At 42.2% G+C, this 17,319-nt stretch overlaps 1 protein-coding gene across 1 annotated transcript; it reads right to left on the bottom strand.

Moving 5' to 3' along the window:
- Nucleotides 1–1,056: 1,056 nt before the first annotated feature.
- LOC148143463 (uncharacterized) lies at nucleotides 1,057–11,663 on the bottom strand. Its single transcript, XM_087975201.1, has 2 exons — nucleotides 11,603–11,663; nucleotides 1,057–1,940 (listed from the first exon to the last, which is right to left on the bottom strand). The coding sequence occupies exons 1-2, from the start codon at nucleotides 11,661–11,663 to the stop codon at nucleotides 1,057–1,059; spliced, it is 945 nt and encodes a 314-aa protein (XP_087831327.1).
- Between the last annotated feature and the right edge of the window lie 5,656 nt (nucleotides 11,664–17,319).

Consider the following 17,319-nt stretch of genomic DNA (forward strand, 5'->3'; position numbering starts at 1 on the left):
TGTATCTTCTCCTATTCTACTGCTGGAGCTTTCGATTCATTTTCTTTCTCTGCTTTTAATCGGAATTAAAATTGTTTCATTTCCTTTTCTCTTTGTTGAGTGTTTTTTTTTTGCTGCCAACTCCAGCTGCTACATTTTCATTTGCATTTTAGCTCTACCAAGATTCCAATTAATATTCATTTTAAATGCCTTCTAATTACCACAAATATTTTCGCTTTTTCTCACAAACGCAAGCAACTACAACTCCAGTTCTTTTTTGTCAATTCCAAAAGTTTTGCCCAGTTCACTGCCTGTAAAACTCCTGAAGAGAAGATTTTTCCCACTCGCAGAAACGTCTTTGTGACTGAACGAGCCATTATTATACAAACCACACTCTGTTTTAAACAATGGAATGCAACATCAAAATGAAAAAGAAAAAGCAACAACTCGCCACTCACTGTTTTAACATCCAATAATCCTAAATACAATCGGGAATTATGAATATTTTAATCCCGGACGAGTCCAAGCTTGTTATGGATCAAAGCAGATCTCATTAGAATATATTAAATTTAGAACCTAATGTTGTCTTGTAATAAAGGCTTTGTCAGGCTTTGCATTCCGGAACCAATCAGATTGGTTAATCTACCAGTCTTGAAACAAAAGACATTCTATTCATACACAGTAGTTAAAATATAAACACGACGTAACAAAATGGATTACTTAACTCAATTGGAAAACCTAACAGAATAATAGATTACTTCACCACTAAACAGTGACTATTCCAATTTAGTAACACCTCATAAACGTACACTTGTCAAAGGTGTAGTCAGTAAAATAAATAATCTCACATGCAATTATCCAGTTCAAAAGAAAAAAAAGAGAAAATTCTGAGAGAAAGAGTAACAGGGAGAGATGAATTGCAGTTCCAAACCCTGGTTTAAGATCCTAGCAAATGGTACTGAAAAACTTAAAATAAAACTACTGTTTCAGCAGAGGATTGATTCCACCCATTCTAGCGAATTCTACCGTTTTGACTTGAGAACAGAAAAAGAAATCCAAGTCTTCACATGTTGGGCTTTAAAGCTTTGTGAATAGTTCAACAACTGATGCAATTGGATACATTAGGAGACTCTTCACCTGTTTTCTGAACTTGGACTGTGTCGCCACGTAAAGAAATGTGTCTGTACAGCAACTTAAGTTCCGCAGCATGTATGCAACATGAATACGTATACCGAATGGATCAATGGCGCGAAAGACACCAAAAATATACAGAACATAAACCAACCATAGAAGAGTGAAACTGCCTGATATTGTGAACAACAAAATCACAGAATTTCTTCTGCTCTCCATTTCTGTGTCTCTGAGATCGCTTCCTTTCTTCTGACACTTCAGTGCCTTACGGGCTCGACTGGCCAGGAAAATGAATCTGACTGTAAGAGAGTTGAGTAACAGAATCAAAAAGAATGGTATCATTGGTGTTAAAACCTTTTCGAACATCCTAAATCCAATCCATCTCGGGTCAGTATTGTAACTCAACTTATTCGAGCAGAACCATGGTATATTTTTGATTATCATGGCAGGTTTAAATCTAAAGTGGATTGGAATGTTTTTCAGGTAGAACAGAATTACAGTTGTTGCGAGAATCGTAGCTGCAGTTTTCTTGGTGTAATATTTAGTCTTCAGTCTTGAACAACAAATGAAAACAAATCGATCAAAAGTGAAAGCAGTGGTAAACCAAACAGAACAGTCTAAAGCTGCTCGAAGCAGGACATAGATACCCGTGCACACAGGTGTGATGTTCAGAAAATTTACTGGGAAATAATGATAATTGACACGGCCGAATATGACTTCAGTAACAATGATCAGTAGATCAGATGTTGCCATAGCCGTCAGATAGTATGTGGTACAAGTGGAGAGTCCACACTTTCTCTGGGAAAGAATCACAACTGTCATGATATTCACTGTAAGATGAACAATAGGAAAAAAAGATTAGCACATTTAAGACCATTTGTTTGGATTTTAGCACTGGACCTGTGTCGGTCAGGATTGACTGACACATTTAAGCGTTTTTAACTGGTTTCATCCCACCAACACCAAGGATTAGCAGACACGCAACAGTCTTGGGCTCAGGTACAAGACTCTCATTTGCCTCCGAAAAATGTGTAAGAAAGTATTACTTTAAAAAGAATTTGGAAATAGACGATGCAAATAAGATCACGGCTTTCTTATTTCCGCAAAATTATCTTTTGGGAAGAGTAGTCCTTTGAAGTTGTACAGAAGTATGTCTACAAAACACTTGGCATGATCTATGTAAATGAGGGGAGAAAATTCAGTGTTTTGAACAGACGGACAATCAATTTTTAAAAATAGAATTATAAGTTGTGGACTATCATTATTGGTAAATAATGTAACATCTTTGTTGTGGATGCGAGTAGGCAGAAGGTGTGTCAAACAATGATGTCTACATTATAAAGGAGTTCGAAATTGAAAACATTCTGGAAGTATCTCCACTTGTGATGCCGTTCAATTCTAAGTGTCATCAGTACGAAGCAATCCTCAATAAATTCACGAAATAATTTAAGGAATAATAGTCTAAGAACAGTCAGAATGCGGAATTATTACTGGGAATCGTTGCTTAGAAAGATCATTTAATAGAAAATGACATAGGTACATGTGGAGGACAAGAACTGGAGAAAATAGGAATAGATTTAAACGATCTGGAATGGAGAGTTCTCTGATAGAATGGGAAGAGGAAAGTCATCCGGTTTGGCCTATCTTCAATTCCTGTTCTATTTTATAATTAACGTGTGTGGTAAAAGATCACATTTGTGAGAAATTCTTCCATAATTCAGAAGTGTAATACTTTTAAGCAATGTGCACTCGTGACCAAGTAATTCAAATGATTGTTTTTGGAAAATTTGGTAAGTCACAAAATGTGTGCCAATCAATTTACTTAGAATCAGGGTCAGATGATGTTCCAGTTCGAATATGATTTTACAACGAGGGGTGTTTCACAAAATATATGGTTCGTGGTGTCATGTGGCTCAGCACATACTAAATGCGTTTCGAGGATGTTAATTACTCCCCATAATTTATGATCACTGTAATTCTGTCATCAGCTTCTGTGACCGCACTTACATAATTCCAGACTACGAGATGTACCAAGTATTATGTCCAATGATAAATTTTCCTGTTTTAATGTCTTATTCAGCAAAAGAGAAATTTACCTTGTGGCACAAATTTCCTGTTTGGTCGAAGCAATAGAGACAAAAGATTAACTTTGCATCGACAACACGTCAAATTCAGTAGTGCAGACATATTATTGATTGGAAATATGCATAGCTGTGACCAATCGATGGCATGTAATATTACCATTTACAATACAGCAGTGAACTACAAAGATTTATGTTAATTTATTGATTAAAGACACTTACCAGGAATAGCAAATATAGCGAGGAGCACATAGTAAATTTTCTCTACCCGTAGAATTGTTTGAAGCATGTTCTGAATGAATCCAATCTAATTGATTGTGATAAAACAAGCGGAAGTGAATTCTAATAGATGGTTAACGGTCATTCATTATATATCCTTTAGAATCTCCACGGAAATGCACGAAGTGATTTCCTTCATTTTGAACAAACAAATTACGTAAGCGTTTTTATTTGACTGAACCGCCAAGAATAAATTAGTCCCACCACACAAACAAAACTGTAAGTCTCAATGCAATAAGTAACTAAAAGTATTTGGAATGGCATTCATAGGATTGGAAATGCACATTTTGACACCTGCCACCAGGTCTCATTCATGCTCTTCACTGTTCCAACAATTAAATGCAGGTCTTCTATTCTCAGTAACTGCCCATTTTATATGCAGTAAATGTGTATGATAATTCTTGTATTTATAAAAAATTCAACATTTTTTTAACCATGTCTTGTCGATGCCCACTCATTTAAAAAATATCTCAGATAATTCTACTTTTCTGTCTCCTCGTCATTCATGTTTTATTTTGTTTACTCATTAGTTGTTTTGTGTTTGCATATGGTTTCACTGAATTCTCGGGTACATTATTTCAGAACATAATCACATGATGTTAGTTCTTCCCGTTCATTCTACCATTGATTTAAGACAATCATTGGGACACAATACATGTGAGCAGATGTCGACCATTCCCTTCATTGAGTTTGATCCGCTATTCAATGAGATTGCATCGAACCTGATCATTCTCAACTGCATTGTGAAGCTACCACCACCAGAACACGTGATTCCAGTACTGATGTGAACCATGTTCTCAATATAAGCAAAAAATCAACTACTTCAGCCCTCTGCAGAAAACAACTCAACATATTCACCACCTTCGGACATAGTGAATACCCACCTCATTTTTGTTGCACAGATTAGAACAATTATTTTCAGATTATTGTATCGGACTCTCGGAAATCTCACGTGGGAAACAAAAACCTTTCTGCATATATTAAATCAAGTCCTTCGATGATCGTATATATTTCACTGAGAGGCATGGATAGAGTCGATAGCCAGAAAATATTTCCCATGGCAGAAATTATTAACACGAGGGATCATAGTTTTAAGCTGGTTGGAGGAAAGTATAGAGGGGATGTCAGAGGCAGGTTCATTACAAAGAGAGTTGTGAGAGCATGGAATGCGTTGCCAGCAGCAGTTGTGGAAGCAAGATCATTGGGGACATTTAAGAGACTACTGGACATGCATATGGTCACAGAAATTTGAGGGTGCATACATGAGGATCAGTGGTCGGCACAATATCGTGGGCTGAAGGGCCTGTTTTGTGCTGTGCTGTTCTATGTTCTATGTTCTATTTCAACTCCTCTCAATCTACCAATTACAAAGAATAAAGGCCAAACTCTCCTCAATGTTTGGATGCTTTATATTTGCTATTCAGCGAGTGAACATTTTCTGGACTGCCTTCAAAGCCAATATATATTCCCAAATACAAAAGGCTCAACATTATTTACAGTATTCCTTATTTGGCTTAATTGGAGTCTTCTATACATTTAGTAAAGCCTATTTAATTTTATAGCCCATTTCCTTTAAAATATAGAGCACTATTTAATTTGCCTTCCATGATATCCGCTGCAATCAAAGGTGAGGTTTTTTCGTGTGTGTTTTTAATGGGTGACGACTCACAAATTCATCTTTACTGCGGGTTTCTGTCATCTTTCTCACTTTAATTAACATTTGCTTCCACTAGACTTCCTCCCAAAGTGACACAAACCATAATTTTCCATTTCTCCACATTAAATTGCGGTGTCAAGTTTATTTTTGGCTTAACCTGTCAATGTGCTTTTGAGCTGTCTTCATAATATTCTCACAACAAACTTTTTTTTAATTGCGTCTTGCAAAAATTTCACAAGAGTATATCCACTTTCATAATCCAAGTTGTGTCTATTGTGTATAATTATTGCCTAGCACTCATAGTTTTGCCACACCACCAGTTACATGTTGCAATTCAGAAAAAGACCTCCGCATCCCAGCTGGCCATTTTCTTTTGCTCAGCCAGTCAGCTATCCATGCAAAAATAATCCATCCAACTATATAGGCTCAGATCGTCTTCAGGAGAATAATGTCTTATTTCTTATTAAGCACAATCTAAAAATCGAAGTTTATTTCGTTTAGAGTCATGGAGTCATAGAGATGTCCAGAATGGAAACAGACCCTTCAGTACAACCCGTCCATGCCAACCAGATATCGCAACCCAATCTAGCCTCACCTGCCAGCACCAGACCCAAATCCCTTCAAACTTCAAAAGGATAACGAAGGAAGGCTGTGTGTCGAACCTGAGAAAATGGATGGGAGTCTGAATGATTATTTTACGTCGTTGTTCACTGAGGAGAGGAACATGATGAATGTTGAGATTGCAGATAGATGTTTGTTTAGTCTGGATCACGTTGACGTAAGTAGGAAAGATGTGTTGGGTAGGCTAAAGGTTATTAAGGTGGATAAATCCCCAGGACCGGATGGGATCTATTCCAGGTTGCCGAGGGAGGTGAGAGCTGGGGCCCTGACAAATATCTTTGTGGCATCCTTAAATACAGCTGAGGTGCTGGAGAATTGGAGCATTGCTTATGTTTCCCCTGTGCAATAAGCGTAGTAGGGATATTCCAGGGAACTGCAGACCAGTGAACCTGACATCAGTGGTAGGAAAGTTGCTGGAGAAGTTACTGAGGGATAGGATGTATTTATATTTAGAAAGGAATGGGCTTATCCGTAATAGGCAACATGGTTTTGTGCAGGGGATATCGTGCCGTGCTAACTTAATAGAGTTGTTCGAGGAAGCGACCAAGTTGATAGATGAAGGAAGGGCTGTTGATGTCATATACATGGACTTTAGTAAGGCGTTTGATAAGGTTTCCCATGGACGAATGGAGAAAGTGAAGTCACACGGTGTGCAGGGTGTTCTAGCTAGGTGGATAAAGAACCTGTTGAGCAACCGGAGACAGACAGCAGTAGTTGAAGGGTGTTTCTCATAATAGAGAAAGGTGACCAGTGGTGTTCCACAGTGGTCAGTGTTGGGGCCACTGTTGTTTGTCATATACATAAATAATCTAGACGTGGGCACTGTTGGTATGATCAGCACGTTTGCAGATGACACGTAGATTTGTAGAGTAGCAGAATGCTTAAGGGACTGTCAGAGAATACACGAGAATATAGATAGACTGGAGAATTGGGTGCAAAGGAGGCAGATGATTTTCAATCTAGAAAACTGTGAGGTGATGCACTTAGGGAAGACTAATTCGAGAGCGAATTATACAATGAACAGAAGAGCCTTGGGAAAAGTCAATGGGCAGAGACATCTGGGAGTGCAGGTTCATTTTCCCTGAAGGTTGCTGCACAGGTGTATAGAGTGGTCAAGAGGGCAAAAAGTATGCTTGCCTTCATTGAACGGGGCATTGAGTATAAGAGCTGGCATGTCATGTTAAAATTGTACAAGACATTGGTTCAGACGCATTTAGAATACTGTGTACAGTTCTGGGTGCCACATTGCCTTAAGGATGTGGATCTTTTGGAGAGGGTGCAGAGAAGGTTTACGAGGATGTTACCTGGTATGGAAGGTGCTAGCTATGAATAAAGGCTGAGTAGGTTAGGTTTATTATCATTAGAAAAAAGATTGAGGGTGGACCTGATTGAGGTTTACAAAATCTTGAAGGGAAGAGACAGGGTGGATAGAGACAAGTTTTTTTACCAGGGTGAAGGATTCAATAACGACAGGCCACGCTTTCAAGGTGAGAGGTGGGAAGTTTAAGGGGTATACACGCGGTAATTACCTCACACAGAGGGTAGTGGGCCTTTGGAACGCGTTGCCAGCAGAGGTGGTGGAGGCAGGCACGGTAGATTCATTTAAGATGAGTCTGGACAAATGCATGAGTAGGTGGGGAGCAGAGAGATACAGATGCTTAAGTATTGACCAACAGGTTTAGACAGTACATTTGAATCGGCTCAGGCTTGGAGGGCCGAAGAACCAGTTCCTGGGCTGTAAGTTATCTTTGTTTTCCTTTGTTTCTATTATTCTTACAATAGCTGAGATCTCCTTACAAGTTTGTTTCTCAATTTCACTCTGACTATTATGGGGTCTATAATACAATCCCAATAAGGTTATCATCCCTTTCTAATTTCTCAGTTCCACCCAAATAATTTCCTAGGATGTACTTCCAGGAATATCCTCCCTCGGTATAGCTGTAATGCTATCCCTTATCAAAAATGCCATTTCCTTCATCTCTTGCCTCCGTTTCTATCCTTCCTGTAGCATTTGTATCCTGGAACATTAAGCTGCCAGTCCTGCCCATCCCTGAGCCATGTTTCTGTAATTGCTATGATATCCCAGTCCCATGTGCCTAACCATGCCCTGAGTTCATCTTCCTTCCCTGATAGGCCCCTTGCATTGAAATAAATGAAGTTTAATTTACTACTCCTACCTTGTCCCGGCCTGCCCTGACTGTTTGACGTGCTTCTGTTCTCAACTGTACCAGTCTGTGATTGATCTCTTTCCTCACTATCTCACTAGCTCCCACCCCTCCCCACCTTATTATTTAAAATCCTCCCAAGCAGCTCGAGCAAAGTTCCCTGCCAGTGTACTAGTCCCCTTCCAATTTAGGTGCAATCCGTCCTTCTTGTACAAGTCACTTCTACCCAAAAAGAGATTCCAATTATCCAAAAATGTGAATCCTTCTCCCATACACCAGCTCCCCAACCATGCATTCATCTGCTCTATCCTTCTATTTCTGCCCTCACTAGCTCATAGCACCGGGGGTAATCCAGATATTACTACTCTCGAGGACCCCTTTTTAAAATTTCTGCCTAACTCTCTGTAATCTCCCTTCAGAATATCAATCTTTTCCCTTCCTATGTCGTTGATTCCAATGTGGACAATGACCTCTTGCTGGCCCCTCTGCCCCATGAGAACATTCTGCACCCTCCCTGAGACACCCTTGATCCTGGCACTAGGGAGCAACACACCATTCTAGTTTGTCGCTGCTCGCCACAGAAACGTCTGTCTGTACCTTGGACTTGAGAATCCCCGAACACAATTGATCTCTTGGAACCCGACGTACCCATCGTTGCATTAGAGACAGTCTCAATACTATAAACGTGACTGTTCGTGCTATGTTACCCTGAGAATCCATCACGCCCGACATTTTCCAAAACAGCACACGTGTTTGAAATTGGAATACACACAAAATACTCCTGCACTAGCTGCTTACCTCTCTTACCTTTCCTGGAGACCATCTATGTGACTGTAACTGAGACATCCCGCCCCCCCCCCCCCCCCCCCCATAACTGCCATCCACCACATACTGTTAATGTTGGAAATTCCTCATTTCTTCTATCAGTCTCTCCAACTGATTCATTCGATCTGATAAGATTCGCAGCCAACAGCATTTATGGCAGTTTACTGCTTCCCCTTTATTTATCCTGCTTTTTACTATGTCAAAGAACGCTAATACGTTTTTCATGAATCATTTCCCCTTAACGATGTCTTTTTTTCATTCTGCTAGTTCAATTTTGTAATTCTAAATGCTTTGTCATTCCATCTTTTGTGATAGAATCGAATATTTTCATAATGAGAGACGTTGAACAAATTGGTCTGATGATGGCTTTAAACTTGTTACATTGGCACATATTCAAACCTGAGTAACAGTTTTTTTGTCACAATATTAGGTTTCTGGGAACATTTCCATCAGTGCACATATTATAGGGGAAGCTGCTTCCTATACATCCTGCCTTGTTAAGGGGATTGATCAGTTTTTCTCCCATTAAATTCCACTTTTCTTTCGTAATAATTATTATACTTATTTCATTTCCTCATTTTATTTCCTCATTCTTTTCCATTTTTTGCAAGCTATTGTCCACTTCTGTAAAGATTAATGCAATGTATTTATTTTCCTCCTCTGCCATGTCCTAAACAGATAAATTAAGTGTTGTTACAGTGTAAAAACAAAAATAGTTTAGCATGGGAACTCCAGAATAATAATAAAAATGGCTATAGAGTGCTTTAGTTCTAGTCTGCATCCATCGTGAGTCCATGCCTACTGGCCTCAGAACACTTCCATCAAGGGCCAGCCTCCATCCGGCTCCGGTCCATTCCACTGTCGCTCCGGGTCTTGGCCCAGGAACCAGCCCTCACAAGCTGCTGCTGCTCCATGGCCCCGACAGGCGCTGCTCCCACCCAGCCTGCAGATGCCACACGTCTCCCACGGCTTCATTCCCAGGGGATAGGGTAGTCTATAGTTTGGGGTAGGGGCAGCAGAACAAAAGCTACAAAGAGGAGAAAAAATGAACTGGCGAGCAGATGAGCTCCGACTGAAGCATCCTATTGTGCCGTGATCTTGGAAGGGAAGTCTGATATGGAGGATTAGCATGCTCGGGGTGGGATGGGGGAGCTGGACTGCGATGGTGCCAGAGGGAAACGAGGCAGAATAATTAACCTCAATAACAGTCGCACAGTTGGCCTCCAGGGCAAGGGGTTTGATTGCTCCATCTCCTCTTCTTATTACTGTTCTCTTCTTTTCAATGTTTTATTCTTTACTTAACTATTTATGAATAACTTGGTCCAGTACAGACTTATGTCAACAGTGGCAGAGGTGAGATTGGGTCTTTGTGTGGGACCTGGAAGCATTGATGCCAGCAGCATCGGTGAAATTGGTCCAAAGAGGTTTGATGCTTTCGGTGGTCTGTTTGGAGGCAAGAGGTACAGAGAATGGCCACTATTATTCCGGTAGCAGCGAAGGGACTCGAGGCTGGCCAACTGTTTCATACTGGTGATGGTCTCAGCATCGGGTGACGGAGTCTTGATCAAGCCATGGTTGAGCACTGAACAAGAAGGACTGTAAACTTTATTTACTTTCTGCCTTTATATTCTATGCATTATTTTTCAGTGTTTCAGCCAACCTCCAACAATTCCCCAGCAGCCCACTCCATACATATATCATTTTCCTTTTTCATGTGGAGAGTGCTGCGTGTGTGGACAGTGCTTCCAAGTGGAGGTCGTGGAAGCTGGCACACTTACAACATTTAAGTGTCGATGGTAGCCCTGATGTGAATGCACCGGAATTGGACAGGGGTTGACAAAGTTAAAAAAAACACACATCACCAGGTTATAGTTCCACAGGTCTATTTGAAAGTTCAAGCTTTCAAAATGCTGCTACTTTGTAAGATAGCTAGTGGAGTAGGATCATAGAAAACAGAACATATAGCAAAAGACGTACCCTACGCCTCCACTTTTCATCTTTAAACAACAGCCAAGCCGTAAACAGACAATTATTTGCAGCAAACTGCCCAGCCTTCAGGACAACATCAACTCTGGGAATAGAACCAATCTAACCCAATAATTTATATGGAATAAATTCAAATGCTAACCTTACAACTTTAACGAATTGCCTGAGCTCAGATGTCACTTTTGTTTTTTATAAAACCTTAAGCTATCTCGAGCATGTGACTTGAAGAAGTTATATGATTACATATCAATCAATCAAAACCTGCAACCCATTTTAAAAAATAAAAGACTTACCAGCAATCTAGGTTTGTTCAATAGAATGCATCAATTGTATGACACTATGATCTTTTACTATAAATTCTCTGTCCTATGATCCTATGCTGCCAGCTACCTGATGAAGGAGCGGCACTCCAGAAGCTTGCTTTTCCAAATAAATCTGTCGGACTATAACCAGGTATTATGCGGTTTTTAACATTTAACAGACATCTGCATGGATACACGAATAGAAACGTTTTATTAGAGTTTGAGCCAAATGCTGGCAAACGGAACAAGATTAACGGAAAATATTTAGCTAACATGGACAAATTGCACCGCTAGTCTGTTTCTATGCTGGACATCTCCAGGAATCTAAGGTGGTGCCAGAGAGTGGAGCAGTACTCGTAACAAAGTACACATAACACTAAATAAATACACCTGTCAACAGAAACAGAAGATTGGATTGTCTCAATGTCATGACAAAGAAGCTCCATGAGTTCCTCTCACTTGTTGGAGGTGAGGATGGAGGTGACGGGGAGAGGGAGAGCCTTTCAAAGTGAACTGTTGTGAGCATTTAACAAACTGACACAGAGCTGATGTATTTGACGTTTACTCAGGCTATACATGTAAACCCAGACTGGATGTTATCAATATCAACAGACACAATGAACATGGTTGTTACCATTATGTGGTGAGCAGCAAAATTCAGCACATAGTCACTTGTGAACACGCTGGTGTCTCAGCAGGTTGAATGAGTGAGTGAATCCCTTCCCACACTCCATGTAGGAGAATGGTCTCTCTCTAGTGTGAATTCGCTGATGTACAATGCAGTCAGCTGATCGCTTAAAAGCACCCCCGCAGTGAGAACATCTGAATGGTCTCTCCTCAGTGTGAACACGTCAATGCCACATTAGTTCCCCTGAACTTTTAAAGCACTGTCCGCTGTCTGGGCATGCAAATGCTCTCTCCTCAGTGTGAACATGGTAGCGGTGGATTCGCTTCTTGGAACTTTTAAAGCATTTCCCACAGTCCAAACATTAAACAAAATCTCTTATCAGTGTGAACGAGCTGATGCATGAGAAGGTGGGATGACTGAGTGAATCCTTTTCCACACTCATTGCAGGTAAAGGGTCTCTCCCTAGTGTGGACTCGCTGGTGTTTCGTGTGGTCAGATGATTGCCTCAACGAAGTCAATAGACAATAGACAATAGGTGCAGGAGTAGGCCTTTCAGCCCTTCGAGCTTGCACCGGCATTCAATATGATCATGGCTGATCATTCCTAATCAGTATCCTCTTCCTGCCTTACCTCTATAACCCTTGATTCCACTATCTTTGAGAGCTCTATCCAACTATTTCTTAAATGAATCCAGAGACAGGGCCTCCACTGCCCTGTGGGGCAGAGCGTTCCACACAGCCACCACTCTGTGGGTGAAGACGTCTCTCCTCATCTCAGTCCTAAATGGTCTACCCCGTATTTTTAAACTGTGTCCTCTGGTTCGGCATTCACCCATCAGCGGAAACATGTTTCCTGCTGCCAGAGTGTCCAATCGTTTCATAATCTTATATGTCTCAATCAGAACCCCTCTCAGTCTTCTAAACTCAAGGGTATACAAGCCCAGTCGCTTCAGTCTTTCAGTGTTAGGTAATCCCGCCATTCCAGGAATTGACCTCGTGAACCGATGCTGCACTCCCTCAATAGCCAGAATGTCTTTCCTCAAATTTGGAGACCAGAACTGCACGCAGTACTCCAGGTGTGGTCTCACCAGGGCCCTGTACAGCTGCAGAAGCACCTTTTTGCTTCTATACTCAATTCCTCTTGTTATGAAGGCCAGCATGCTATTAGCCTTCTTCACTACCTGCTGTACCTGCATGCTTACCTGCATTGACTGGTGTACAAGAACACCCAGATCTCTCTGTACTGCCCCTTTACCTAAATTGATTCCATTGAGGTAGTAATCTGCCTTCCTGTTTTTGCCACCACAGTGGATAACCATACATTTAACCACATTAAACTGCATCTGCCATGCATTTTCCCACTCACGTAACTTGTCCAGGTCAACCTGTAATCTCCTAACATCCTCATCACATTTCACCCTGCCACCCAGCTTTGTATCATCAGCAAATTTGCTCATGTTATTGCTGATACCATCTTCTATATCATTAACATATATTGTAAAAAGCTGCGGTCCCAGCACGGATCCATGCGGTACCCCACTGGTCACTGCCTGCCATTCTGAAATGGAGCCATTTATCACTACCCTTTGTTTCCTATCCGCCAACCAATTTTCAATCCAATCTAGAACTTTGCCCCCAATACCATGTGCGCTAATTTTACTCACTAACCTCCTGTGTGGGTCTTTATCAAAAGCTTTCTGAAAGTCCAGGTACACTACATCTACTGGATCTCCCTCGTCCATCTTCAATGTTACATCCTCAAAAAATTCCAGAAGGTTAGGCAAGCATGATTTCCCCTTCATAAATCCATGCTGACTCTGTCCTATCCTGTTACTACTATCCAGATGTGCCGTAATTTCATCCTTTATAATAGACTCCAGCATCTTTCCCACCACTGAGGTCAGACTAACTGGTCTATAATTTCCTGCTTTCTTTCTCCCACCTTTCTTAAAAAGTGGTATAACATTAGCCACCCTCCAATCCTCAGGAACAGACCCCGAATCTATCGAACTCTGGAAAATAATCACCAACGCATCCACGATTTCCCGAGCCACCTCCTTAAGTACCCTGGGATGTAGACTATCACACCCCGGAGACTTATCAACCTTCAGACCTAATAGTCTCTCCAACACCAAATCCTGGCAAATATAAATTCCCTTAAGTTCAGGTCCTTCAGCCACTGTTACCTCAGGTAGATTGCTTGTGTCTTCCCCAGTGAACACAGATCTGAAGTACCTATTTAATTCCTTTGCCATTTCTTTGTTCCCAGTAATATATTCCCCTGTTTCTGTCTTCAAGGGCCCAATTTTAGTCCGAACCATTTTCTTTGCCCTGCACATACCTAAAAAAGCTTTTACTATCCTCCTTTATATTATTAGAACATAGAATATAGAACGTAGAACATAGAACAATGCAGCACAGAACAGGCCCTTCGGCCCACGATGTTGTGCCGAACATTTGTCCTAGCTTAAGCACCCATCCATGTACCTATCCAATTGCCGCTTAAAGGTCACCAAAGATTCTGACTCGACCAATCCCACAGGCAGCGCATTCCATGCCCCCACCACTCATTATTGGCCAGTTAACCTTCATACCTCATTTTTCCTCTGCGTATTTCCTTCTTAGTAATCCTCTGTTGCTCTTTAAAAGCTTCCCAGTCCTCAGTTTTCCCACTTATCTTTGCTATGTTCTCCCTTTTCTCTTTTAACTTTATATGTTTCTTAACTTCCCTCGTCAGCCACGGCCGCCCATGCCTCCTCCTGGGATCTTTCTTCCTTTTAGGAATGAACTGATCCTGCAACTTCTGCATTATACACAGAAATATCCGCCATTGTTCCTCCACGGTCATCCCTGCTAAGGTATTGCACCATTGAATTTTGGCCAGCTCCTCCCTCATAGCTCCATAGTTCCCTTTATTCAACAGAAGTGCTGTCATTTCCGACTGTCCCCTCTCCCTCTCAAATTGCAGATTGAAGCTTAATGGATTATGGTGACTAATTCCCAATGGCTCCTTCACTTCGAGGTCTCTGACCAATTCTGGTTCGTTTCACAATACCAGATCCAGAATTGCCTTCTCCTTGGTCGGCTCCAGCACCAGCTCTATGAATCCATGTCTGAGGCACTCCACAAAGTCTCTTTCTTGAGATCCAATACCATCCTGATTCTCCCAGTCTACCTGCATGGTAAATCCCCCATAACAACTGTAGTAACATCTTTGTGACAGGCCAATTTCAGGTCCTGATTCAACTTACATCCGACATCCAGACTACTGTTTGGGGCCCTGTAGATGACTCGCAAGAGGGTCTTTTTACCCTTAGTATTTCGCAGCTCTATCCACACTGGCTCTACATCCCCTCACTCTAGGTCGCCCCGCGCAAGGGACTGAATATCATCCCTTACCAACAAGGCCACCCCACCCCCTCTGCCCGTCGGTCTGTCCTTACGATAGCACGTGTAGCCTTGAATATTCATTTCCCAGGCCCTGTCCACTTGAAGCCACGTTTCAGTTATCCCCACAATATCGTATCTGCCAATTTCCAAAAGAGCCTCAAGCTCATTCATCTTATGTCTAATGCTTCGTGCATTCATGTATAGTATTTTTAATTTGTTACTGCTCTCACCCTTCTCACCAATCTCTATTTCACTCAACCTGACAGCATGATCCCTTTCCAAGTTTTCTGCCTCATTGATACAGTTGTCTTTCTTGACTTCTCTTGTTCTAACTTTCCCTTCAATTTCCTTTTTATACATCCAGTTTGTTCTACCCCCCCCCCCCCCCCCCCCCCCCCCCCCGCTACTTAGTTTAAATGTAGCGGTGTTGCAGTAGAAAACCTGCCTGCCAGAATGCTGGTCCCTAACCTATTAAGGTGTAAACCGTCTCTCTTGTAGAATTTATGCTTACCACAAAATATACCCCAGTGATGCAAGAACTTAAATCCTTGCTTCTTGCACCAGTTCTCCAACCACACGTTCAAGTCCATTATTTCCCTGTTTCTGGCCATACCAGCCCGAGGAACCGGAAGCAAACCGGAGATAACCACCTTGGAAGTCCTGCTTTTCAGCCTTCTTCCTAGTTCTCTGAGGTCCCGCTGTAGTATGTTCCTCCTCTTCTTCCCGACATCATTTGTGCCCACATGTACCACCACCTCTGGCTCTTCACCCTCATCCTTGAGGATTTCCTGCACTCTGTCCGCGATGTCTTTCACCCTGGCACCAGGAAGGCAACACACCATCCTTAAATCCCGTCTGCTGCCACAAAAACCCCGGTCAGTTCCTCTCACGATGGAGTCCCCTATTACCACGGCTCTGTGCGATGTCCGACTCTTCCACTCTGCCTCTGCGCCAACCTTTGATTGACAGACCCGGCCGCCTCGCGGACTGGCAGTGTCATCAGTCTCTACTGTTTCCAAAAGCTTCAACTTGTTCCTGACAGGTACTTCTCCCGGGGTCTCTTGCACCTGTCTCCTCTCTGCCTTCCTCATCGTCTGGTCTCTTCTGCTCTCTTTTGGCATGATTGGTGTAATAACCTCGCTGAAGGTCTTGCCAGAAAGATCTCGTTCTCTCGGGTGAGCCTAAGGTCCTCGAGTTCTTTCATCAGCGCTGCAATATGCTCTGTCAGTAGCTGAATGTGCACACACTTTTGAGCGGCACGGTGGCACAGTGGTTAGCACTGCTGCCTCACAGCGCCAGAGACCCGGGTTCAATTCCCGCCTCAGGCGACTGACTGTGTGGAGTTTGCACGTTCTCCCCGTGTCTGCGTGGGTTTCCTCCGGGTGCTCCGGTTTCCTCCCACAGTCCAAAAGATGTGCAGGTCAGGTGAATTGGCCATGCTAAATTGCCCGTAGTGTTAGGTAAGGGGTAAATGTAGGGGTATGGGTGGGTTACGCTTCGGCGGGTCGGTGTGGCCTGTTTCCACACTGTAATGTAATCTAATGTATTCTAATGTAATGTAATGTAATCTAATCACTTTCCACACATATACGAGCCAGACACACCAGAGTTGTTGACCTCCCACATCAAGCACGTAGCGCACTGAACCAGCTGGGCAGTCATGTCTTCACCCTCTTCAACTGTGGCGTAATCACTTCACTCAACCTCCTTGTCAAAGACTCCTGAACTGAAGCCTCACTCTTCGATCCAAACTTCCTTAGACCTCTTTTTGTGGAAAGTCTGTGGACACTTAATTTAGGTTAGAGGAGGAGGGAGGGAGGGAGACCCTACTTTGTAGGACCTGGGGTTTAGAACACACCCACTCTAATAGCAATCACTTGCCTTCCCGATCGGCTTTGCGCTCCGCCTGAAGTTCCGCCCAGTTCCCGCGGCTCTCTGCTGCGAAAAGACTGTTGGCGCCGTGGTAAGTTCTTTATATAGCAATCCCACTATGAGAGAACCTGAATGTTTTCTTGTCAGTGTGAACATGGCTGTGGGATTTGAGATTACTGGAACGGTTAAAGCGCATTTCACAGTTTGGGCATTTATACTATCTCTCATCAGTGCGAACACTTTGATGGGATATCAACTCTCCTGAACTTTTATGCCATTTTCCACGCTGGAGATTTAGAAGGTCACTCTTTGGTGAGAACACGTAGGTGGGACATCAGACTGCTGTTATTTTTATAGCATTTCTCACAGTCTGGACATTTAATAGGTCCCTCTTCGGTGTGAAC

The sequence above is a fragment of the Chiloscyllium plagiosum genome, unplaced genomic scaffold (assembly GCF_037043375.1).
Source record: "Chiloscyllium plagiosum isolate Xiang-an unplaced genomic scaffold, Cpla_swu_hap1 HiC_scaffold_27, whole genome shotgun sequence".
NCBI classification, from domain to species: Eukaryota; Metazoa; Chordata; class Chondrichthyes; order Orectolobiformes; family Hemiscylliidae; genus Chiloscyllium; species Chiloscyllium plagiosum.

Excerpts from the sequence above, each read along its gene's own strand:
- LOC148143463 (XM_087975201.1), bottom strand. The coding sequence starts at position 11,663 with ATGGTAACAACCATGTTCATTGTGTCTGTTGATATTGATAACATCCAG. Across the intron at positions 1,941-11,602 it reads CATCCAGTCTGGGTTTACAT|TGAATATCATGACAGTTGTG; the intron begins GTATAGCCTGAG and ends TTCATCTTACAG.